The sequence below is a fragment of the Trachemys scripta genome, chromosome 7, assembly GCF_013100865.1.
Source record: "Trachemys scripta elegans isolate TJP31775 chromosome 7, CAS_Tse_1.0, whole genome shotgun sequence".
NCBI classification, from domain to species: Eukaryota; Metazoa; Chordata; order Testudines; family Emydidae; genus Trachemys; species Trachemys scripta.
The window spans coordinates 4,707,953-4,731,815 of NC_048304.1; the positions used below are offsets into that span (position 1 = coordinate 4,707,953).

At 47.2% G+C, this 23,863-nt stretch overlaps 1 protein-coding gene across 27 annotated transcripts in view; it reads right to left on the reverse strand.

The window, feature by feature from the left end:
- Positions 1–23,863, reverse strand: part of CADPS (calcium dependent secretion activator) — a 364,439-nt gene that overhangs the window by 192,230 nt on the left and 148,346 nt on the right. For all 27 annotated transcript variants that reach the window (XM_034776664.1, XM_034776659.1, XM_034776658.1 and 24 more), the window contains exons 5-6: positions 18,921–19,157; positions 16,292–16,413 (exon numbers count right to left, since the gene is read on the reverse strand). In XM_034776664.1, coding sequence (XP_034632555.1) covers positions 16,292–16,413; positions 18,921–19,157 — 359 coding nt within the window. The remainder of the gene's footprint in view (positions 1–16,291; positions 16,414–18,920; positions 19,158–23,863) is intronic.

Here is a 23,863-nt window from a genome sequence, read left to right on the forward strand (position 1 = left end):
AAGGAAGGAGCAGAAAGATAACGAAGGCTAAGAGGTGCTCCCCTTTCTCCTGGAACGGAATCAGGGTGGCCCATAAAACTAGGGAGGGAAAGAGGCATGGGTGGAGAGCGGCTGAAATATTTCAAAAGCGATACAGAATGGAGTCTGTAAAGAGTGAAATTCTGGAAAGCGCATGAAGCCCAGCTACCCAGGTGTGACAAGAAAAGGCTGCTATACCTGTTCCAGGTGCCTGCCTGTGACGTGGCTGCTTGGGGCCAAGTAGGATAGGAAGCAGCATCTGGGTCCAAGGGGAGCTAAGGGACCACGTCTATCCTCTCCCATTCTGGTGGTCTGAAGCGGGGAAGCCCATAGAGATGATTTCCCGGGGGGTCTCTCAACCCATTAGCTTCTTGTTTTGGGGACAATAAAACAAGCGCTGAAGAAAGGGCCTTTAAGAACTCATGTCTGCCTGGCTGGGGAAACCACCCACCAGCTTATATCAGGCTTTACAGGGATGTCCTGCGTGGGGGTGGGGAACAAAATCCACCCCCCCTAACTCTACACAGATGCTCCAGGGATATTACATCGGCTTAAGGTGGCAGCTGCTCCTCCATCCACTCAGCTCCTCAGCCAGTGGAAGAATGCAGGTGCAGATCTAGTGGCATCTCCTCAGTGTAGCTCCCCTCAGTCCACCCAGTGCCGGCCTATCAGGCATCAGGGGCTGAGGCCATCCAGCTCGGCGCTCCATCCAGGCCGCCGTGCTCAGAGCTCCTGCAAGGCTCTTTTGGTGTGGGGCCCTCTGCAAAGTGGGTCAGATTTAGCCCAAAATGAAAATCATTCCAGAACGCCCCTACAGTACAGTCATGCTGGGGAGTTGAGAGACAACTCAACTAAACTGGTAGGTTTAGTGTCACCCTTCATTCAAAATAAGGAGGGGGGGGGACAACTCAGTGGTTTGAGCATTGGCCTGCTAAACCCAGGGTTGTGAGTTCAATCCTTGAGGGGGCCACTTAGGGATCTGGGGCAAAATCAGTACTTGGTCCTGCTAGTAAAGGCAGGGGGCTGGACTCAATGACCTTTCAGGGTCCCTTCCAGTTCTATGAGATAGGTATATCTCCATTTATTCTAAGAAACCATGCTCCTTTATGGAACCAGACAGCTGAAACAATAGGAAGTACTGGCATTAGAAAAGGTTCAGAGAAGGGCAACTAAAATGATTAGGGGTTTGGAACAGGTCCCATATGAGGAGAGATTAAAGAGGCTAGGACTTTTCAGCTTGGAAAAGAGGAGACTGGAGGGGATATGATAGAGGTCTATAAAATCATGAGTGATGTGGAGAAAGTGAATAAGGAAAAGTTATTTACTTGTTCCCATAATATAAGAACTAGGGGCCACCAAATGAAATTAATGGGCAGCAGGTTTAAAACAAATAACAGGAAGTTCTTCTTCACACAGCGCACAGTCAACCTGTGGAACTCCTTGCCTGAGGAGGTTGTGAAGGCTAGGACTATAACAGCGTTTAAAAGAGAACTGGATAAATTCATGGAGGTTAAGTCCATTAATGGCTCTTAGCCAGGATGGGTAAGGAATGGTGTCCCTAGCCTCTGTTTGTCAGAGGGTGGAGATGGATGGCAGGACAGAGATCACTTCATCATTACCTGCTAGGTTCACTCCCTCTGGGACATCTGGGTTTGGCAACTGTCGGTAGACAGGATACTGGGCTGGATGGACCTTTGGTCTGATCCAGTATGGCCATTCTTATGTTCTTATGCCACTCAAAACACAGGCACACACCAAGGCGCGAGTAGAAGCTGAACCATGTGGCCCAAGGGGCTTCCCTGGAGACTGAAACAAATGCAGCAGCTGGGAGATGGATTGGTGGAGCTCAGTGTGTCTGGTGGAGCAGGATGGGAGAGAAGGGTCAGAAACACAGGACACAAAAGTATGCCAACACTGCCGTTAAACATCCATGCCTGGCCCATGCCAACTGACTCAGGCTGGGGGGCTGTACAATTGCGGTGTAGACTTCGGGCTTGGGCTGGACACCAGGCTGTGGGACCCTGAGGTGGGGGGAGGGGTCCCGCAGACCCAGTTCAAGCCCGAATGTCTACACTGCTACTGTACAGCCCGGCAGCCCAGGGCCCACAAGCCTGAGTCAGCTGACCCAGTCCAGCCACAGATGTTTATTTGCAGTGTAGACATACCCAAAAAGAAGGAGCAGAGATGATAGTGTGACCCGTAACAAAATATACTAAGAGACAGAGAGTTTTTGGTTCCAGGGATGGCTGGAAAAGGTATAGAATTGTGAGGAAAGAAACGGTCTCTTATTTGATTCCTGATGTGTTCAGGGAAACGGGACTTTGTACATTCTTTGAAATTAACAGGATTGCATCAGAGAAATACCTCACTGCAACATCAATTTGTTCTCCTAATGGAAATAACCCAATAGACCTTGAAAACCGGCTCACCGCTTGGGACAAAAAGGGCTAATACGATTAAAACCCACATTCAGCTTGGCCTGATTCTCCTCTCAGTCACTCCAGTTTCATACCTGAGTGGCTCCGCTGAGTAAAATGGAGTGACTCCTGATTCATGCTGGTGTAAACAAGAGGAGAATAAGGCCCATCTATCTTCAAATTTCATCCTCTCCACTCCAGACCTCCGTGGTAAGCAAGCCCATGAGGCTCTTAAGATAGCCAGGGGCCTCTCAGATTTTAGAGGGATTTAATTCACTATTTGAAAGGTGTAGAGAGGACACTAGGCATATACGTTCTCAGACAATTACTCCTTTGAGTGGGTTGTAAGTTATACCTGCAGAGCAGACATGATTATTCAAAACAAGTGAAGCCAGGCACAGAATTTAGCCCTAGGCTCAGCTCTGAAAATTAAAGACCTCATAAGAGGTGGAATTTAACTATTTGGGGATGCTGGAGTATGTCACCAGTTACATGGGATTTTCCCATAGACCAAATAAGATTGTTTTACACAGAATGCATTATGTGAGACCTGTCCATCTCCTACATCAGGCCATGGGGCTTTTCTAGCAAACTAATCCTGAACATGAATTTCCCACTGTGCTACCAAAGGGCAGGTTACATTTAAAAACCGGCCAGTTCAAGTGAAAAGTTATTCCCCACAACAGCCTCAGATGTGGAGCTATTAGGCAGATTGTAGGACAGCGGTATTTTTACCCGTCTCTTCCCAGACCGCAACCCCACCTCAAAACAAAACAAAAAACAATCACCCTACCCCAAGCAGACTTTTGACCCCAAGAACAGAGCTGTACCAGAGACTATGTCAAGTCTGCTCAGGACTTTGCAATTGATTTTGCACGGAAGGAGCTTAGACACTACAGTGCTGTGTAGCAGTGTAGAGTCGCCATACAAACACCAGTCAAAATCCCGATGGATTTGGGATAGTCCCCAGAGGACTTGGCAATAAGTAGCAAGGTTCCCAGTGGGCTTGGATTGCATCTTAACTGCTACTTTTAGCTGTGTTAGGTAGAGCTAACATGATATGCACACCACACAGCAATCACAGTACAGACGTACCCTAAGGATATGTCTACACAGCAACTAGACACCCACAGCTGGGCCCTGCCAGCTGGCTCAGGCCGTGGGGCTATTTCATTGCTGTATTTCATCCTGGGCTTGGGCCAGAGACCGGGCTCTAGGACCCTGCGAGGTGGGATGGTCCCAGAGCTCAGAAGTCTACACAGCAATGAAACAACCCCGCAGCCCAAGTCAGCTGGCATTGGCCAGCCACGGGTTTTTCCTTGCTGTGCAGATATACCCTAAGTGACTTAGGAACCAAAATCCCAACTCACTTTTAATGGGACTTTGGCGCCTCAGTGACTTGTATGCTTTTAAAAAGTTTACCCTTCAACATTGCTACTTACTGCACCAAATAGGACTGTTGCAAGGGTAGATCTCCTTTTGAGTCCAAGGTGAGCAGAGTTAGGTGAGGGCTTTTGAAAATCCCTCCCTGTAAACTCTTTGGATCAGGGATTGCCTTTTGTTAGTGTGGGTGAGTGTAGAGTGCTCAGAACAAGGAGCACTGATAAGGACCTGTAGACACTAGTGTAAACCAGATAACCAAACACCCCCCCATATAAGTATAAGATCACATAGGTTGTAAAGACAATGAATGTAGGCATTAGAAGGGTGTGCCTGCATATAACAGACAGCAACTCCCAAAGGCATTGTTACCTAAACCCAAACATTTTACATCATCTTCCCCCTGTGCCTGTGCCTTCCCCCTCCAATCCCTCTCATCTCCCCCCCTCACCCGAATAAAAGTTCCAGTTTTCAAATTAATCCTGCTGGTTCAAATGTAATTTTTCTCTGAATGACAACAACTACCGGAAGAAGAGCTCTGTATAGCTCGAAACCTTGTCTCTCTCCCCAACAGAAGTTGGCCCAATAAAAGGTATTACCTTCCCCATCTTGTCTCTCTAACAACTACATGAGCAATGTAGTCTTCTGGTGGCCCTGCACAGACTGAAAGATCATGGCGAAACTGGATTTCAGTCAGTTTGGACCTAGATGTTATTTATCATTTAAATTTGAGACAGTGGCCTTTATTTTCAGAGCAGATAAGCAGTTTTTCATGAGTACAAGGAATTTACATTTCACTTATTTCTCTGTAGACAATTTTGCTTCTGAGCAATGTGTTTTGGGATGTATGTTACTAAACCCAGATAGACTCTTGTATAGGAGGGCATGGTTTCATCTACCTGCACTTTACACTGTAGTTTGTAAGAGAGAGACTTTTCTGTGGTTTTATACATCCTTAAACCAGAACGAAATACCATGTGCACAAAAAGGTTGACTGCTTAAGAAGTTAAAACTCACTGGTTCAGGTTTTACAGATGGCCCTTTCTTGCAGGTAAGGACTGAAATTCCTGGTGTTTGTAGGGGGAAAATGATGTACACAGTCTGGTATCAAAGCATACAGAAAGCGGTTGTCCAAGTATGGAGGTTAAGAAGAGAATATTTCTTTGGGAAGATAGTTACATGTTTCTTCTCTGTTCTAGTCCCTTGCAGAATGGTTGCATTTTTTAGGATGTTTTCCATACAGTAAAAAGTACAAAAGCAACTCCAGTGCCCATGACCTCAAGGAGAGCTCAGGAAGCTCAGGACCTCAAAAAGAGGCACTTGGCCCCTTTGAGGATTGGGCTCTAATTCCGTAAACAGATGAAACCTGGCATTTCTGGATGATTGATGAATACCCGAAATGGCATCTGTTTCCATAGTGTAGTATCCTTTTAAAATGCACTGGGGACTATTCTATTCAATATAGGTTCTTACACCATCCTCATCACCGTAGTAGCTGACTGCCTTCCAATAGTGGTTTAAGGAAAAGGACTATCATCAGTCACATGAGGTTCATCTTCTCTCCAGGAGAAGAACTGTACATGCAGTGGAGTGTTTAATGTTCCTAGGGTTATTTTTTGTTGTTGTTGTTTTTTTAATGCTCTGGGTTTATGCTACAGAAGGCAGGTCAAAGAAATGCCCCTGGCATGTGGAGTGAAAGGTGGTGAGGTTTGCGATGGTCCTTAGTTCCTGGGGGAGTTCATTCCACAATCTTGGAGCAGGAGCTGTTGACCACAGTCCCCATTCTGGAGCTGCAGGCTCTTCTGGCTATCCTGTGGCCAGGCCAGGGAGCACCGGGAAGAGAAGGACCAAGACCCTGAACTTGATTTGAGATTCTATGGGAAGTCAGTGTAGAGAGCAGAGGTCAGGTGCAATGAGCTTGCGGCGCTCGTGTTGCTGAGGAGACACACTGCAGCATTTTGAACTCCTTGGAGTTTCCTGAGGGTGGATGGCTCTATGCCCAGATGCTACATTTCATTATGGTGTAAAATAATCCAAGTAAAGAGGCAAATCCTGCAACCCTTAGTTTTACAAGTAACACTCCCAGGAGGACCTCCTTTTGAGGTCAGTGAAAATGCTTGCACGAGAAAGGACTCCTCGTTCAAGTAAGGGCTGCCTAAGCTAACACAGTATGTGCAGACCAGTCCGAGGGCACTTTTCAAAATGGGTACGAACAGTCTCCTATAAATGGATCCTGACTAACTCCTCTGAAGCAGCAAAAATACCTAAAATTGTAGGAACTGCAGGTTCTTATGGAAATTTTCTTCCAAGCACAGCTCTGCTATTTCCCCCTCTGAGATGGAGTTAAAAATATTTCTGGAAAGTGAGCCCTGCTGGAGGGCACTCTTTGATTGAGAATATTTCCTTACTTTCAACTGTATTGTTTTGATACAGATTACTGAATATTCATATTTTTCTGGCACAGAACCAGGCAAAGTTGGAAGAGTAGCAGCATCTTTTATGTCTTCAGAATGGAAATTAACGCTTATAGAATACTACCCTGATTCCACAACTGTATCAGTGCAGATTCAGAAGTCTGCCACTTACTTTTAATATGGTAACAAACTAGGGTTACCATATTCTCACAATCAAAAAAGAGGACACTGGGAGGGGTGAGGAGCCCCGCCCTAGTCCTGCCCCACCCCCATCCACTACTTCCCACCCCCTGACTGCCCCCCCTCAGAACCTCCAACCCCCCCGTTTCTTGTCCCCTGACTGCCCCCTGCTGAGAACCCCCTACCCTAACTGCCCCCCAGGACCCTACCTGTCTCCTGACTGCCCCGACCCTTTTCCACTCGCATGGGTGGCAGGGTTGTAGAAATTTTGGTGATGCCCAGAATCACCCCCCTCACCTGCCTAAGGCTCTGGGAGGGAGGTTGGGTTGGGGGAGGAGGTCTGGGGTGCAGGTCCTGGGCTGGGGATTAGGGTGCAGGAGGGGTGCAGGGTGCAGGCTCTGGGATAAAATTTAGGTGCAGGCTCCGGGCTGGGGCAGGGGGTAGGTGTGCAGGAGGGGGTGAGGGGTGCAGATTCTGGGATGGAGTTTGGGGGTGGGAGGCGGTGCAAAGGGAGGGGGTGCAGGCTTTGGGAGGGAGTTTGAGGGCAGGAGAGGGTGTGTGGGAAGGGGGAGGGGGTTTGGGAGGGAGTTTGGGGATAGGAGGGGGTGCAAGGGTGAGGGCTGTGAGGCTGAGGATGAGGGGTTCATGATGCAGGAGGGGGCTCAGGGATGGAACAGAGGATTAGGCTGCAGGGGGATGAGGATTGGGGCTGCGGGGTTCATGATGCAGGAGGAGGCTCAGGGATGGAGCAGAGGATTAGGGTTTGGGGGGATGAGGGCTCTGGCTGGGGCTGGGGATGCGGGGTTCATGATGCAGGAGGGGGCTCAGGGCTGGGGCAGAGGATTAGGGTGTGAGGGGATGAGGGCTGGGGCAGGGGATGAGGGGTTTGGGGCATTGGAGAGGCTTGGAGCTAGGGTGGAAGGGCAGGGTAAGGGCAGCCTGTCTTGCCTTTAGTGGATGGGGTGGCACTAGGACCCGGGGGCAGCAGACAGCAGTTGCTGCCGGCTCTGGCAGTACAAGCAGGCAAGAGAAAGGCAGGCAGGCAGAGGGGGTGGCAGGTGGAGGCCGGGGACCCATCCAACCCTCCCCCGCTCCCTGACTGCCCCCTGGGACTCCCCCTTACCATGCCCATGTGTAGGCAAAACACACTGCAGGCAGCAGGGGGGAGCAGGGGAGGGCTCTGGCTGCTGGAGGTCAGTGGGAGTGGCTCAATCAGGCCCAGCCGCCCAATCAGCAGCCGCAATCTGCATGGAAGGGAGGGGAGGGGAAAAATCCTGGAGCTTTTAACCTTGTTACCAATTCCTCCCGGATGGCTATTTAAAGACACAAAAGCCGGACACGTCTGGGGAAATACGGACGGATGGTAACCCTATAACAAACATTCCCTGTGGAAGTAAAAGTCTAGTTCATTCAGGTTGGAATGCTGATAATCAATGGCATCTGTATTTTGGTGTACGGACTATCAGTTTTAGCCAAAAGTCCTTGATGAAAAGTACAAATACCATACAGCCTCCATTTTGTCTTTTCTTAAAGATGTAACAGTTCATATATATATAAAAATTTCAGGGTCAACAGCAACTCAAAACATAAGAACATAAAACAATTAAAACATTAATGAAATCTTAAAAATTAAAATGATGGATGCTGCATCATATTTGCCTTCTTTGAAGAAGAAAGCACATTTTCTAGCTAGAGGAGGCTGGCAAACAAAACCACAAGATAAAATAATGTCTATGGCACACTTCTCTTGTGAATCAGCAGTAAAGATGCACTTTTTGCTTCATGTGTACTGAATAGCAGGCCCTCACCCTGAAAATCTTTACTCATCTGTGCAGTAACTGATGTTCGAGATGAGTGTCCCTGCTGGTGTTCCACTCCAGGCGTCGGTGCGTCCCTACATATTCGCTTGGAGATTTTTACAGCAGTACCTGCACAGGCCTCGTGCACCAACCGTGCCCCAACAGCGCATGTGCGTGACTGGGCTCCTCGGTTCCTTCTCTACAACAGAGACCGCTCCAACTCAGGGTGGGTAGTGGAGCACCCACAGGGACATGTCCCTGTGGGTGCCCCATTCCAGGTGACTGAAAAAAATTCTGATGACCTCTAGTGCCCATTTGTCTGTAGTGATGGCCTGCCAGTTGTGGTAGAAAGGGAGCAAACGGTGCACCAAAATCCGGATAGGTAGTATGAGCGCTAGAGTGGGTGAGAGGTCTTCTATACCCTCGTCCAAGGCTTCAAATCTGCTCGTTAGGTGGAAGGGGTTGGGACGGTGCTGACAGCATGGGGCGGCGTTGCTGGTGCCTAGGTCTCTGGCGTTGTTGATCATATGGCCTGTGGTGATGTTGAGTGTAGGCCAGATATCATGGGCACTGATAAGGTTGATACCTATATTGTCTCCTTCTAGTTGATGGTGTGTAGATGTTTAGGGATCTGAGTGTTGCTCTGGAGTCCTTCATGGTGTGCAACACTTTGTTGGTCTTTGTAGCGAATAACTTCTCTCCATCGAAGGGGAGAGCTTCCACGGTATTTTGAATGTCGCGTGGGAAAGAAGAAGATGTAAAGCATGAAGCCCGATGCATAACGACGGCCGTCGCTGTGGACCCAGCAGCCACGTCAACAGCATCGAGGGCAGCCTGTACTGCTGTGCGAGAAAGGATTTGTCCCTCAGAGACTACGGCTTTGAATTGCTCTCTCTTGTCCTCTGGAATGTCATTAATAAAGTTCATGAGTTTCCCGTAATTTCTGTGGTCATATTTGACCAGTAGGGCCGTGTAATTAGCCACCTTGAATTGCAGTGTAAATGACGTATAAACTTTTCGACTGAGTATATCTAGTCTTTTACTGTCCTTGTCAGAGGGGGTGGACTGGGAATGCTGCTGTTTGTTCCTTTGGTTGGCTGCTTCAACTACCGGCGAATTTGGTGCTGGGTGTGTGAAAAGGAACTCTGAGCCCTTGGATGGGACATAGTATTTCCGGTCTGCATGTTTGCAGGTAGGTGTTATAGTGGCTGGTGTCTGCCAGATATTCTTGGCAGGGCCCAGAATGGCTGTGTTAATAGGGAGGGCAATCTTGGATGTGCTGGAAGGTTGTAATATGTTGGTCAGCTCACGCTGATTTTCCGACACCTCTTCCAGAGTAATCTTGAGTGCATCAGCCACTCTTTTGCAGAGATCGTGAAAATGAGCAAAATCATCTGTTATTATTGGAGGTGGGGGCATAATAGTCTTGTCCAGTGAGGGTAGGGTGACCAGATAGCAAATGTGAAAAATCGGGACAGGGGGTGGGGGGTAATAGGAGCCCATATAAAAAACCCCAAATATTGGAACTGTCCCTATAAAATCGGGACATCTGGTCACCCTAGGTGAGGGGGCTGAGTTGTTATTGGTCGGAGAAGTGTCAGGTGCCCCCTTTTCCGTGTGCAGGGTTGCAGGTTGTTCTTGTCCTTCAGTCGCAGAAATTTGCACAGACTCAGGAGGAGATCTGATGTCACCGCTTCTGGGGCTGTGTCAGTCACTAGGGTGTCTCCACGGGCTCCAGCAATGCCACTGTGCGGAGAATGGCAGGGGTGGTCCCACCCACGGGTGTCCATACCAGGGTGGTAGGGCCTTGGAATACAAGAAGAGGCAGGCAACTTTAAGTCTGAAGCCTCGGCACCGGAGCAGTGTGCATCGGCAGCAACCAAGATACGGGCAGTGCTGGAGGTGTCCGGAGTGTGGTACGTACTGAGCCGCGGAGCAGTTGGCACTGACGAGACAGACCTGCTCATTTTTTTTTTTTTTTTTTTTTTTTTTTTTTTTTTTGAGGAGAGTTCCTGTTTTTTAATTTTTTGCTGACCTAGGCGGACGTTGTCTTGAGGATGACTACACACCTGGGTCGGAGGGAGGTCTGAGACACTTCTGCATTAAGATTAATTGAGCCTCATGTCTCTGTCCTTTCATGCCCTAGCCTTTAACAGTGAACTCCCCCAAACAGGGAACACATTGAGAGTGGCTGTCCGAGATAGGAATGGCGTCTCTACACGGAGTGCATCTCTTAAAACCTGGTGAGCCAGGCACAGTACGAACTGTCTAAATAACTGACAGGAAAAATGGTAAGGGGAAAAAAAAAAACTTTTTTGTTGTTGTTGGAGAGAACGGGGAAAGGAGAGTTCAAACTTATCTTTCATTTACTGGGTAAAACTGTGTAGAAACTAGCCAAAATGAAAATTTTTTGAACGAATCTGCTGAGCTCCGTTTCAGGCTGAGGAGCCCGGCTGCGCATGTGCACTATTGAAGCATGGTTGGCGTGCGAGGCAGGCACCGCGTGTGCGCGGCCCGTTCGGGTATTGCTGTAAAAATCTCCAAGCAAAGGTGCAGGAGTGCACCGACACCTGGAGTGGAACACCCACAGAGACATCTCTCAAAGGAGAAGGATTTTTATTTAGTCACATTGATGAAATCCTTCATTGAAGCCAGAGGGAGTTTTGCCATTGACTTCAGAGGGGCCAGGATTTCATGCATTGACTTCGGAGGGGATACAGTTTGCAGGACTGTGCTCTAAACCTCTATGATGGTGCTTTTTTGTTCAGATAAGGAACTTGCTCTAAGCTTCACATTAAAAAACCCTTATAATTCTTACATCATATACGAGGTTTTAACATCTGAACTCACATCATAGTCGGGCAACCCAAATTAAGTAAAAAAAAAAGTCAGACGAAAATGCCTATTTTTGTTGTTACCGCCTTAAAAGTCTTGGAAAATCGGTCTGGAAATGTGTGTTTGCTATATTATTTGTGTACAGATGCGGAGTGCAATCTGAAACTTTCAGCTTCTAGTTCAAGCAATGATTTTCAGCTGTGTTTTCTTCAGCCTTTGAAACTATCATTGTGGCACAGTCATCTACAAAAAATGGTGTGCTTGGAACTAATCTTAAAAAAAATCATAGAAATACGAGATGGAATTGACTTATTAGGTCATCTAGTTCATCTTCCTCATCCCTCTACTGGGATTTGTGATGCTCTCTGGAGAAGGAAAATCTGAAGATTTGGGAATCAGAGGAAAAGTGGGCCTCCTAGCGTAACTCAGGTTCTGACCTTTACACAATAAAGCTGTTCAGTTTGAGTTTCATTTAAAAAGTGCCAAGACTCTCTAGTGAATCAAGGGAGAAAACTGTCTTTCATCCAATGGATATTGCTTCAAAATGAATAATCCCCAAAATTAGCAAGCAAAAGTCACAAAATCATTTTCTCCTTTGACATTAATACAGATGCTACATCATTAACAGGGAAGACCATTACATTTGAAAAAGCAGGGATTAAAAGAGGTCTAGGATGTCCTCTCAGCAAACTAAGGAATTGCATGAAGGGTTACAGAAGGGTTGCTGGGTTTTCTAACCAGCAAACACTAGGCAAACCATCACTTGCAAGGAAAGGGAGGGCCCCTCCCCGGAAATCCATGCTGCCAGCAGGGAGAAGGGGGGCTGCTCCCCCAGAGCCGCTGCCGGCAGGGAGAGGGATGTGGGGAGTCCTCTGGCCCCAGCCCTGGGGCAGCCTGCACCCCAAACTCATCCCCAGCCCCACCCCAGAGCCCACACCCCCAGCTGCAGCCCTCACACCCCAACACTCTGCCCCAGCTCTTGAGCCCCCTCCCACACCCTGAACCCCTCATCCTCAGCCCCAAGCTGGAGCCCGCACCCCCAGTCAGAACCCTCACCCCAACTCCCTGCACCAGCCCCGAGCCCCCTCCCACACTCCGAACCCCTTGGCCCCACCCCGCCACATATCACCTCCATACTGGTGCATCTAATTCAATTCATTCCGCACATGGATATAAAAAATGAGAGGGAACATTGCTCCTAACTGCCAGAGGGATGGAAGCAACTGGAGACAAGGAAATGGAAAACACAGTCTGGGACTAGGTTTTAGTTAGCAGTAGAGGAAATCAGATTGCAGTAGGAGTAAAGCTAGCATAAAAGCTTGATGGACATCCTATTGATCACTAGGCTAATGGCAACTGGGCTTCAGCTGAGGGACCTTTTTTTTTTTTTTAAATCTCTGTCTTCAAATGGCATCCAGTGAAGAGAAGAAAAACATATCCTAAGAGCTTTTGGTATGCAGTGAACATGCTGGAAACAACGGTAGTCATGGGTAATATAAGTGCGTATGGAGGTGGATTCAGCTGCTTTGTATCACATGGCTATAGTACATACAGTGTGAAAGGCAAGGCACTTCTGGATAATGGACGCAGAGTGAAAAATGTGCTTACCGGTACACTCATATGTGAGCAAGAGCATTCCCGGTTAGTGCTCACAGACGGGGAAGAGCCTCTCATATGGGAGGTAGATCTATTTCTCTCTACAGAGAGATGCTGCTCTAGCTCCAAGCTTTTCAAAAATGGGAGCCTAAAGTTTGACTCCTAAATCCTGATTCAGGGACCCGAGTAAGTGGCCCAATTTACAAAATTGCCAAGCAGCCAGAAGTTCCAATGGGAGCTGGCTGCTTATTTAAATACCTAGATATGGATTTAGGAGTCTAAGTTTAGGAACCCATTTTGAAAACTATGCATAGACATACGTCTAAGAACCAATATATATACATATACAGACGCCCCCGACCTACACAATCGTTCCGTTCTGGAAAGTCTCGCGTAACTCCAATTTTGCATAACTTGGAAATGTATACCTGTACGTTACGCAAAAATTTCTGCAACTCAAAAATCTTATTTCTGGCTTATGGAACTTTTTCCATAAGTGCGAATTTGCATAAGTCGGGTCTTGTGTAACCTGGGGAGCGTCTGTACACACAATGGTATGGTAGAAAGATTTTATCAGCATGAGTTTGGGATGGTCACATTACTCATGAGTGACAGAACCACGTAACAGTTATTCAAGTTATCCCAAACAAATGCTGAAACTGCTTTTCTACTACCTGGTGCCAGTATGTACAGCTGGTGTAAGTTGGTGCCAACATCATCTGACTCCAGTGCGGTACCATGAGTTGTCCTTTGCATGTATGACACATTAGCCTGCTTAAATAACTGCAGCTCTCTGGTGCCTTCCACTACCTTGATGGCATTGGTTTCTATAGTCAGCCCACACCAGAGTGAAACTGGCCCGTATGAAATGGTGCATAACATACCATCTTTTTCGCTTCTGTGTTTGTACTATATTTGTACTATAAAACACCCGAAATACGTACTAACATGCCCGATAGGTAACTGGGCAGCTAGGCTGGGTAAACAAATTCAAGATTTCCTATTGGGCAGGGAGACTGAAACGTTGATAACTGCTGATTTGAGGCCAAGATTAATCCAAGAAAGCTGTTCAGTGCTGATGATATATGTATGCTGGGGACCCTGCTTACTACTTCCTCACACAGACACTTACTAATTTGATTTTGGTTCCAGGTGCTGGAAGCCTTGTTTTGCAAATTAAGTAATGGTTTGCAGAGCTGAGAAATCCCATGTCCTTGGAACTTCTCTTAAACAGTCACTTAGATCCAAGATCAAGGAGAGCTGATGGGAGCTAAGCACTTTTGGAAAATCAGGCCAGTAGAGTCTATTGTTTTACATTTTACCCACAAATCCTACGTGCAGTGGTTCCACTATCTCTTGTGCATGGTGGGACATGAACAAGTGCCCCCATTGGGCTCATTATATCCCCAGGAGCAGTCAGAGAGGTCTTTGAGCAGGCCCCTAGGCAGCTCCTGCGATTCAACTGGCTCCGTTCATAAAATGTTCCCGTGCCACTAAAAGTATAACGAGAGAAGGAAAAAGGACACACCGCAGGTTCTGGTGCAAAGGAAGGAGAGGAAAGAGAAAAGCGATGGCATCACACGTCATTTCCCACCAAGAACAAGGATATATAACTCACTAAAATCCAGAGGCAAATTTCTAGAGTTTGCCTTGCCTCTCAAGTAACCCACCAAGGCATGTAATAAACCACTTTGCTCACCCCCAACGACTAGCTTGGGCTACAGGGAGAAAAGTTGTATTTAAAAAATGAGGCGGCTTGGGGCGGATACTGTAGGATCTCTCTGGGTCTTTCCTGGTGTGGAGAGAGTCCAGAGGGAATTTTGTCTTGGCCCTTTCTTAAAATCCTAGGGAAAACGCCATTGGGTCTTTTTGTCTCTCAAACGTTGCCAATCAGAGCTGTGCACAATATTTACCTCGTGCCACTGGCATTTTCATTAGCAGCTTTGGTATGAGCTCCACCTGCTTTTGAGACTCTCAGGGCCCAGCTGACAGAGATGGTTTGCACACCTAGCCAATCTTCCCACTCAGGACTAGAATAGCAGGGGGTGCTGCCGGTCAGGATTTAGATTCAGAGGCATGTGAGAAAAGACTTATCTCCCATGATAACAGTTGTCACCTCCCCATCACCAGCCCCTTGATGGAATGAAGCATGGGGCAGCGGGTGGAAGGGGAGAGTGGGGTGGGGCTAGGTATTGCAAGGGAGAGGAGAGGAGAACAGCAAAGAAGAGGGTGGGAAGACGGCAGCAGGGAGAGGGCATTCCCTTTGGTGGTTCACATCTAGCCCCTTTTAACCAAATGGAATTTTCCTTTTGCGAGCCAATAGATTGCAGCGGCGCCCAGCTCCGCACCAGGTGCTCAAGACCTCGGCACAGCACAGAGCAGAGCCAAGCTCCGGAATCCCTGCAGAGGTTTCTCCAATCGCTCTCTGGGGCCCTGGACAAGAAAGCGCTTTATTTCCATCATTCCCAAAACTGGCCCCCGCCCCCTTGCTTAAGAGACAAGAAAAGACCAACACATGAGGGGACAGGGTGTCAGGGAAAGGGAAGATGAGAAGGTTGAGTGGGACATGGAGGCACAAAAGGAGTAAAAAGTGAAGAGGAAATGAAAGGATGCTAAAATGCACCCTCTTTCCTCTCTCCCGCTTTTCTTTTATCTTCTTCACGCTCTCTAGTCCAGGGGTTCTCAAACTGGGGGTTGGGACCCAAGATTATTACATGGGGGGGTCGCGAGCTGTCAGCCTCCACCTCAAACCCCGCTTTGCATCCAGCATTTATAATGGTGTTAAATATATCAACAAGTGTTTTTAATTTATACAGGGGGTCGCACTCAGAGGCTAGCTATGCGAAAGGGGTCACCAGTACAATAGTTTGAGAACCGCTGCTCTAGTCGATGTAGGTCTTTATAACATATCACCGCAGTACCTGAGTATTCTCCAGTCGTGCAGCAAGTGACATGACTAACATCCCTGACATGTGACTCATTCTCTCTCACCTCCCCAGCTGCTGTCCCTGCACGTTCTCACCCATCACCAACTTCTGCTCAGGCTCCCTTTCTTCTTTCCCCACCAATGTTTCTTGAAAGTATTTTAAAGGCTCCTTCCCTTCCCCCGCCCCCCCATCTATGCTTTTCAGTTCCCCTTCTCTCTTCATTAATGCTGCCTTTCAAAAGGGAGGTCCTTTTCCATCATCCTTGTTTTTCTTTCCTAGAATACCGTACTTCCAAAGACACGACAGGAAGGATGAGATGATGGATACATACCCAAAATGGCCCTGCATCAAATAAACACTACGCACATATTTAACTTTATGCACATGCTTAACCTCCATCCCTATTTAGCAAAGCACTTAATCACATACTTAACTTTAAGCACACATTTAAGTCCCATTATCTTCAAATGGGACTTGAGCATGTGCTTATGGGCTTTGCTTAAATAGGCCTACCTGCTGTTCATTTGGTGCAGGGTGAAGCTCTGTATATGTTTCTCATCTGGAAATAAATGAAGGAAGCTTTCCCTATGCAAGTTCTAATGATCCCTTCTGGCCTTGATATCTATACATTTATGAATGTACGTTCTCCACATTTATTGACTTTTCATGAGAACAGTGCAGCAACGGAGCAGAGAAGAACGTGCAGGAGAGGGAGAGAAACTTACGTTGGTTTCGAAGCTTCTGCCTGGTCAGTCTGCAGTTTCTCTCCACCTTCTACTTCCATAGTGCAATAAACGATGCGGTTTGGAGCTAAGGATTTTAGACCCTGCACTTCCATTATGACGACCTGTGGAGTGAAAAGAGGAAGTGTAAGGAAAGTACTGAGCAACACAACAGCAAATTAGCTCTTTCAGCTGAAGCTCTTTCATTAGGGTGACCAGATGTCCAATTTTATAGGGACAGTCCCGATTTTGGGGTCTTTTTCTTATGTAGGTTCCTATTACCCCCCGTCCCCTGTCCTGATTTTTCACATTTGCTGTCTGGTCACCCTATCTTGCATCAGGGAGACTGCCCAAATATATACAGACGACTTATGCAAGTGTTCCATTCCGGAAGTGACAGAACGCCTTGCGTAAGTCGAATTTTGCGTAAGTTGGGAACGTACACCCGACAATTACGTCAAAAAAAACCCTTACGGGATTTACGGAACTTTTTCCGTAAGTCCAGATTTGCATAAGTCGGGTTTGCATAACCCGGGGAGCGTCTGTATGATATGGGTCTGCTCTTGTGGGATACTGAATGCCTTCAACTTCACAACACAGTAAGACCAATAAATAACCTCTGTGAGGGGCTGAGATCCAACCAAGAAGCCACTCACAAAACATCAACAATCCATATCACTATCAGCGCTGCCGTTTGGACTCACCTTCTGCTAATATTTTTGCAAATTCTGTCAATCCCAGTTCTTTGCCTGACCCACGCTAGCAGAATGTGGCTCTCTGTCCCTTTCCAATGGCTAGGCCACATAGAGACTTATCAGTCTGCTACTTTGGGTAAGCTAATGGAACTGATCCCTTAGCTCAAGCAGGAGAAGCTTATGTGTTTAGGCCCAGAGAGCAAGGGTTCAGTCCCTGTAGATGACTCGTCAACGAGTGTCATTATACAGGAAGTGCAGTAGGATGATGCATGTGTTTGTTTACGATGTGCAGTAGGATGATGCATGTGTTTGTTTACGATGTGCAGTAGGATGATGCATGTGTTTGTTTATATAATTTCCAACCTTAAGTCTGTCTTATCAAAACTTTTTAGAAGGAATTTCCTTTTTCCTTCTTTTAATGTTGATGAATCATCACATTAACAATGTGTCTTCATCAAGAAATCACATGGATGTTTTTGTTCTTCTTATAACTAGAGATGCAGCGTATAAGTTAAAATTTCAAATTCCATGCTATATATTCCCTGATACATTGTCATTCGCCTGCAGATTCTCTCATACGTACAGAGATCTCTGCAGACTCTCTGATGAATCAATGTTTCTTGGCCAAACTTCTGCTGTGCAAATGTTTTGTGCATATGAATGGATTGCTCACCCTCTAGAACTTCAAAGCGCCACTTACAATTCCTTCTGAATCAGTTTCAGTAGGGATAAACATGCTAAACAACATTGTCATGAACAGCTCGTTTATGAATGGCACATATTTTTCTTACAAGTAGGTCTAGTGCTTTGTGACATTTCACTGTTTCTTGATACCTGTGCACATAATAGTTATGCCCTGTTTGATGTCTACATCAAAGACATTAGCCCTGGATTCATACACAGCCAAATTTCCAATAAGGCTGAACTGAATATTGCGAATATCGTAAAGCCAATATTACCTTAAATATTTTAAACGCTGAATTCAGTGATATTGTAAACAGTGGTGTAAGTTGCATGTTGTTAAATTGGGGTAATGGTGAAAATTGGTGTAACTTACACAGCACAGGGGATATTTAGCAGAAAAAACAATAGAAAAGAATGGAGGAAATGGTAAATATAAATCCTCTTTATTTCATTTTACATATTTTTCAGGTCCACTCTGTGTATGCTCAAAAGCTTGTTTCTCTCACCAACAGAAATTGGTCCAATAAAAGATATTACCTTGGCCACCTTGTCTCTCTGAGGAATAAAGTGACATCTCTACTTAGCAATAATCAAATGCAAAGACACCTAAAGCACAAGGTTTTAGTAGTTTAGGAACCAGTAATAAAGTCTCGATGAAATTACACTGATGAATATTTCTATCCCAGAAGTTCTATTTTTGATTAAAAAACCCACATAACCCTATTATTGCAAAAAGCAAAGAGAACGAAACTTTGCAATTCCCTGAAACAGAGTGTTTTTAGGTAGTATAGAGAAAGGAGACATCCAGATTAGTCCCTGGATTAATTCCACCCAATTTCAGTGGAGTTGCCCTGCAAATGAATTTAGCTCATGGCTTCTACACTTGGTACAAACATTGCGACACTGTGAAGATGCTAGTTAATTACACTACTGTTTGAATGACTTGATACAAACTACCTTGAATTTCACATTAGTATAATCTCCATAGAGATGCATGCAACTTACACCAGATTGTTCTAATAGGATGGGAGAAATCTAAAAGGGCATATTATGAAGCTTGGTAAAAGCATTTTATAATTGTTTCCTAAAAGGGAAGAAAGCCCCGCTTGGGGCCTCTGCCCCTCTGCCCCTCAAGCTGTTATTTTAATATCTACTCTCATGGCTCAAACTGGCTAGGCATTGATTGGTGTGATTCTTAATCACACTAATTCAGCACATTATATGTTCAAATGGAGAGAGTTTGTAGCTTTTACCTCCAAGGAGAAAGACAGCACAACATCGGACTTTGAAAGCTGGTTTTCATTTTCTTCTCCCAGGTCAATGATTGAGGTGTTGTGGCTGCGTTTTAGCTTCTGTAACTTGAACTCCGAGCCGCCTTTGGACACTGGCATGCTTTCCAAGTTTGCCATCAGCAGGTTGACAGAAGACTTCAGCTCCTCGATAAACATGTTTTCCATTTCTTTGGATACAAATTTCGGAAATTTACGCTCCTTGGATTAAAACAACAAGAAAAATGTATTAAGATTTAATGGAGACTCAAGAGTCGCTTGTTGGATTGTCACACCACGTGAGCAATCTGGTTATGTCTCCACATGCATTTGGAAAGTGCCTTGTACATGGAGAACTACCACCATCCATAACAGCTGTCTCCCAAGCCCCTTGGATGGATACATTACCTTTAGCAACTGGCAGAACCAGTGCCTGGCATTTATGTGATAAACTGTAGCTTCCTGTATGCATTTCTCAGATTCACATTCATTATCTGTCCATACAGCTTGTCTCCTATATACATCAGTATACACGCCCCGGCCCACATCCTCAACTGGTGTGTGTTGCCATAGCGACACTGAAGTAAACGGAGCTTTGCCAAATTTACACAAGCGGAGGAATGGCACCCGGGTTTTTCTCCCCTCTTTGAAATGACAGATTCCTCCTTAGAGATCTCCTCAGGCCGAATTCTAAAGTCCAACCTGGAGCTGATCACAGCCAACCCCCACCTAACCCAAGAGCCTCGTGATATTTTCAGAATTGACCCAAGCCCGACACTTGCATGGGAACCCGTGTCAGCCCTGCAGACTGGTCTTTGGGGCTCAGCCCGTTGGGCACTTCCCACTCCCGATGCCTGTGATCTGTCTCTGCGTGTGAGGTTGTCATGGCGGCGTCTGTATGTGCTACTCCTACCGGCCACCGGTGCCTTGCTGCACGACTAGTTAGCACACTCTCTTTGCGGACCACGCAGAGCGGAGAGAGGTGGCGACAGCCAGCAGGAGTAGGGCAGGCAGCTGTCGTGCTGACCCCATGGGCGGGAGGAGGTGATCATAGATGACCCGACCCAGGGAGCCTCGGGTTGTTTTTCATGCACAGCCTGAACCCAGCGCTTGTAGTCAAGTGCTGTTGGGTGGCAGGGCTCTACTCTGCCTGGTCCCAGTTGGCATGTGCACCAGAAGCGTCTTCTCCCACATGCAGCTCCATCAGGTCACCTTTATTACCATCTGCAACGCTCCAGAAAGCCATGGGAATTTCCTGCCTAGCTGCATAGCACCAACACAACAGGATTTATTCTCACAACGCCCCCGCAGAAGGGTTCCAAATGATTATCGTCCCCTTTTTACATGGCTGGGACAGAGGCACCGAGAAGTGATTTGTCCAAGGTCACCCAGAGTCTGCAATAGAGCCAGGAACTCCGCAGTGCCAGGCCAGTGCCCTTCCCCCGAGCAACCATTGCCAGCTGTGCCCTGCTGTGCGTTGGGTTTGTATATGTTGGCAAATATCTGCCAGTGATTTGGGCGAGGCCATCAATTTCACTTGTGACGTCATCCAGGCTTTGACTCCAGGTAAAACTTTCAAATGCACCTAAGGATATGTCTACACTGCAACAACAACAAAACAACTGACTCTGGCTCGCACTCCAGGGCTAGAAGTAGCAGTGTAGACATGCCAGTTCAGGCTCTGAGACCCACCTGTCTGCCAGGTTTCAAATCGCAGGCTCCACACTGAGTAGTAATGCCTACACGGCTATGTTCAGCCCTGAGTCAATTGACCCAGGCTTTGAGACTCAGTGCCGTGGAGGGTTTTTCGTTTTGTCAGTGTAGACGTACCCTAAACGACTTAAGAGTCCTCATCCCACTGACTTGCAATGGCTCCTGCGTGCGAAAATCACGTTTGAGAATGGGAGACAGGCGCTTTTGGAAACGTTATCCCAACAACACTGCAGGTACTGAACGCTTACACTCCGGCTCTGAGCTCTTGTGAAAATCTGTCCCTAAGTGTTTCCTAAGTTAGTGACAACAGACCAGAATCTACCCCCAGATTCATTTGGTACAACTTCAGTGACAGAAATGGGTGCCAGCCAGGGGCGGCGCCAGCCTCTTCCCGGGGGGAGGGAGTGAGGCTGAGGTGGGTTAGACAGAAAATTGGGGAGGCTGTGTCCCCACTTGCCATGAGGCCTCACCTCCTGCTCCACCTAAATTCTGATCCCACCTCCTCCTCTTCCCTCCCCCCTAAGAGCCCAGGGAACAGCGGCCACAGGGGGCAGGGACCAGGTGGGTCAGTCCAGGCAGCTGTGGGGAGTCCCGGACCTTCCAGCTGCCCTGGGCAGCACATCTCAGCAGGTGGGGGCATGGACCGGGGCTGCTCTCAGGCAGGCTTACCTCTGTGCTGCTGCCGGTGGGGGCACTGCCACTGACGGAGCTGGGCGCCTGGCCAGCCACCACCACTCTCTCCCCTCTGCCTTCAAAGCTGGGCGGCTGGCAAGTGGCGGCTGCTCCAGGGGGTGGCTAAGGCACCTTTTGGGGTGACTACAGCCACTGCAAGCCCCCCAGGTGCTGCCTCTGGTGTCAGCAGCATAGGGGCTGGAACTAGGGGTGTGGAGGGTGCTGCTGCACCCCCTGGCTTGAAGTGGTTGTCATTATAAACAGGGTTTGCAGTTTGGTTCAATGGCTCTCAGCACCCCCACTACACAAACAGTTCCAGCACCTCTGGCCAGCAGCTCACTAATTAAAAAGCCATTGCCAAGCAGCCTTTTACTCACAATTAGGGTGCCCAGATGTCCCGATTTTATAGGGATAGTCCCGATATTTGGGGCTTTTTCTTACACAGGTGCCTATTACACCCCACCCTCTGTCACGATTTTTCACACTTGCTGTCTGGTCCCCCTACTCACAATGTCTATGTTTTATTATTTTACTACCCAAGGGTTCAAATCCAAGACTATCCGCCCCCTTCGAAGAAACTAGCCTCTAATTCGAGGACTGTCCTAAGACATCTGATGCATCTGTCCATCCCCCTAAGTCACCTCCAATTTGACTGTTTTATAGGGGGCACCAGTAACTGTGTGAGGCATAAGCTATCTGGCCAGAGTTCACTACCAGAAAAAGCTCTAAATACAGAACTGTGGAGACGACTTGAGAAATACCTTCTCGCTCCAGGGCTGACAGTTCATAATGACACCATAAAAAGAGGTTCATAAAATGCACCCTGGAAAAGAAAACAAGACCATGTTTCTGCCAGGAAACCTTCTTAAGGCTGTAGAAGAAATACAAACAGCAACACAGGCTGGCAGAGTGTATCGGAGAGTACTCAAGGGTTTATTCATTACAAACACATTTCAAAGCAACACTTGTGCCAGGCAATTAAAATGCAGCCTTCAATCTCAAATCTCCGTCTTCAGAAACTATCCTCTCAAGTAAATTATTCCTGGCATAAGACAAACTATCTAATTGTGTTGTTTGATGGGCCGTGCATTACATGAGACAGAGACCACCCATAAAAAAACCCCCAAATGTTTTTTAAATGGTGGGAGATATTGTTGAAAGCACTGATGCTCAAACAATGTCCCGTCACTGCACTACTCATCTCTCCCACAGTACCAGCTTCTGCATTGCTTCCATACATCACATTTCAAATGCAGTAACTATCAGAAACAAAATCTCACTGTTTGTCACCAGTAGCTTCTCCATCAATGCCCAAACCCTGTAGTTTTTGGACAGACGAAACTCCCACTGAAGTGGGTGGACACATCTGTGAGACAGATTGAAAAATCTGGGGTGTATGTGTGAGGCGGCTCAGAGGAGGAACAAATTGGATGGATATTCATGGGGTGATGGGAGGGTCGATAGATGGTTGGCAAGTGGGGTGAGCAGAACAGATGTAGAGGGTGGAGAGTTGAGGCACTTTGGAAGTGGGGCAAGATGGATTTATCTGTGTGTTAGGTTATCAGGTTCTAGGACATTGTATGGAGATGTAGGGTTATTCTGTTGACTCACCCTGACAGGAGGACCAGGTGAGTCTCACTAAGTCCAAGTCAAAGAAAAAAGACCAGAGGAGTCTCTAAGGCTAAAGGGGAGGTAAGAGGAATAAAGCAGCCCAGAAACGTGCATGTTTGTTCCTTTAAATGCTAAAAGGAAACCATGAGATGGGGCCTGAGCTTCTGATACTGACGGCGCATGTGTGCGGTGCTGAGAACCGGTGGGGACTCTGCCCTTTCATGAGCTGTCTGGGGAGCAGTGGGAGGCGGAGATCACGACACAGGTGGGTGTGAGAAAGCAAACGTAGCAGGTGATGATACCGCAGATGAGATGTCTGGGTGGGAGCTAGTGAGTTGAGGCAGGATGGTAGGGATGGATAGCACTGGGGTCAGGCAGACAGAGCAGGAAGGAGTGAGCCCCATGTAGGAAGGCTCCCACTGCTCTCACACAAGGGGATTGACTGGAAGAGGGGCAGGACTGTGGCCAATAGATCCTCAGCTATAGACTCCATTATGATTATGATGGCATCACCCACAGGCCTTAATCAGGCCTGGGGCTTCACACATGCGTAAGTGCTTTGCTGAAACGGGGCCCAAAGCAGGACTTCACTGAACACCAAAAACTACATTTGAGCTGTCCTGGGCATAGGAAAAGACACACAGCTCTGCTTGAGCGTTCTGGTGTGTGGATCAGGTTTCTGAGGGATCCTGGGCACAGAACTTGTTGAAGGTCCCATAGCTGGCCATTAAGTGGCTCTACAAAGACAACAGCACTGGGGCACTCCTGCCGCTTGGTCCTATTAGACTGCACAGCCTCCATCACATCTTAATTGAAAATATCCTAACTTTAATTTCTTATATGATTATAACTGAAACTCAGTGATGGGCACCTTGGTGCTGCAAAGTACTTTTTAGTGCATCGATTGTGCACCCACAATCAATCACCATGCA